The sequence below is a fragment of the Gavialis gangeticus genome, unplaced genomic scaffold (assembly GCF_001723915.1).
Source record: "Gavialis gangeticus isolate Ggan-Ray unplaced genomic scaffold, GavGan_comp1, whole genome shotgun sequence".
Lineage (NCBI taxonomy): Eukaryota > Metazoa > Chordata > Crocodylia > Gavialidae > Gavialis > Gavialis gangeticus.
In genome coordinates, this window is record NW_017729011.1 from 18,159,652 (window position 1) to 18,160,948 (window position 1,297).

Here is a 1,297-nt window from a genome sequence, read left to right on the forward strand (position 1 = left end):
TTCATTAAATGTTTTCACACATTTTATTGAATCCCTGCATTGGCAAAGGACAAGAGGGGAGGGGGTTAAACGTTTCCAAAAAGAACAAACTTCCTTACCTGTGCCACTTAGTGCCTGGGATCATAACCACAAAGACCTTGAACCAGCTAAACATTTTGCCATAGATGCTGTCACTATTTTCTGCACTTCACTTAACTTAGATATAGCTAGTTTGAGTCCTAGCTGTCCTGCCCTAGCCTACTGCTCTAACAACTGGCTTGCAAACTCTGCAAGGAACCTTGAAAACCAAACACCTTTTATTTAAAAGAGTTCACAAAAACAATTCCTACTAATTGTGAGCCTTTGCAATGATTTAATTATCCTCAAATCTGGGACCCAAATCATCAACTTGCCTGCTTATCAGCTTGGCTTAGCTACAGCTCTTATTCTTTCTAGGTCAGGACTTCTGTGGAAGGGGTTTAATGATACAGCTCTCTATATACTCAAAGACGACATGAGGGTCTTGGTCAGCATTGACGTAAAAGGCATTTTCATAAAACTCTTCCAGGTCCTTGATGTTTCTGTAATAGATTTCCAGATGCATCTCAATCTTTCCTTCTAAGTCTTTAGGGTTCTGCCTGAGACGGGCTTGGATGTCTGGAGAGGGAGCTGGTTTGTATGTAATGTGGTATCTAGAGATAAGAAACAAAGCCCTTTTCAGTTTATAATGATGAGCTGGGAAGCGGCAGATCTTACTAATACATCCTTTGCTTTCACTCATCTGCATGTTTTCTTCCTGCAGGTGGAACTCAGTAACTTGCCAAAATGCCAGGTTCCAAAAAAAGAAATTGGGAAAATTTAGGACAAGTTACTTGGTGCTGTTACTGCCAAGGACACTTGACAGATGAGAGGTTTTTCTGGCAGCGACCCAGGTCCTACATGCTGAATGGGTACAATCAGCCCCAACGCAACTGCCATGCAAGTATACACTACAGCAGCTACTGCTCCTTTCTACAGATTGCAAGAAGCAATCTCAATTCCTTTGAGAGCTTTAAGGGCTTCCCAAATTTCAACTGGTGCAAGTGTCGGATCCAGATTCAATTTGTTCTAGTTTCTACATCCTAATCTTGGACTCCTGTTCTATCCACAACCCCCACTTGCACAGGTCCTCTGGACCCATCTGTTCCACAAAGCCACAGAGGGAAGTTAGCTGCCAGGAGACCAGGCAATTGCAAGGCTGGCTGACAGCACATTTACAGCTGATCAGCCAAAGAGATTCTTGAAGGAACAGACAACATTAATTAAAGTGGTGGACGAG

At 42.8% G+C, this 1,297-nt stretch overlaps 1 protein-coding gene across 3 annotated transcripts in view; it reads right to left on the bottom strand.

Moving 5' to 3' along the window:
* AK8 (adenylate kinase 8) overlaps window positions 1-1,297 on the bottom strand; it is a 98,082-nt gene continuing 96,785 nt past the window's right edge. For all 3 annotated transcript variants that reach the window (XM_019510714.1, XM_019510716.1, XM_019510715.1), the window contains one exon: window positions 1-671. In XM_019510714.1, the coding sequence (XP_019366259.1) occupies window positions 437-671 (235 nt within the window). In that variant the 3' untranslated portion in view covers window positions 1-436. The remainder of the gene's footprint in view (window positions 672-1,297) is intronic.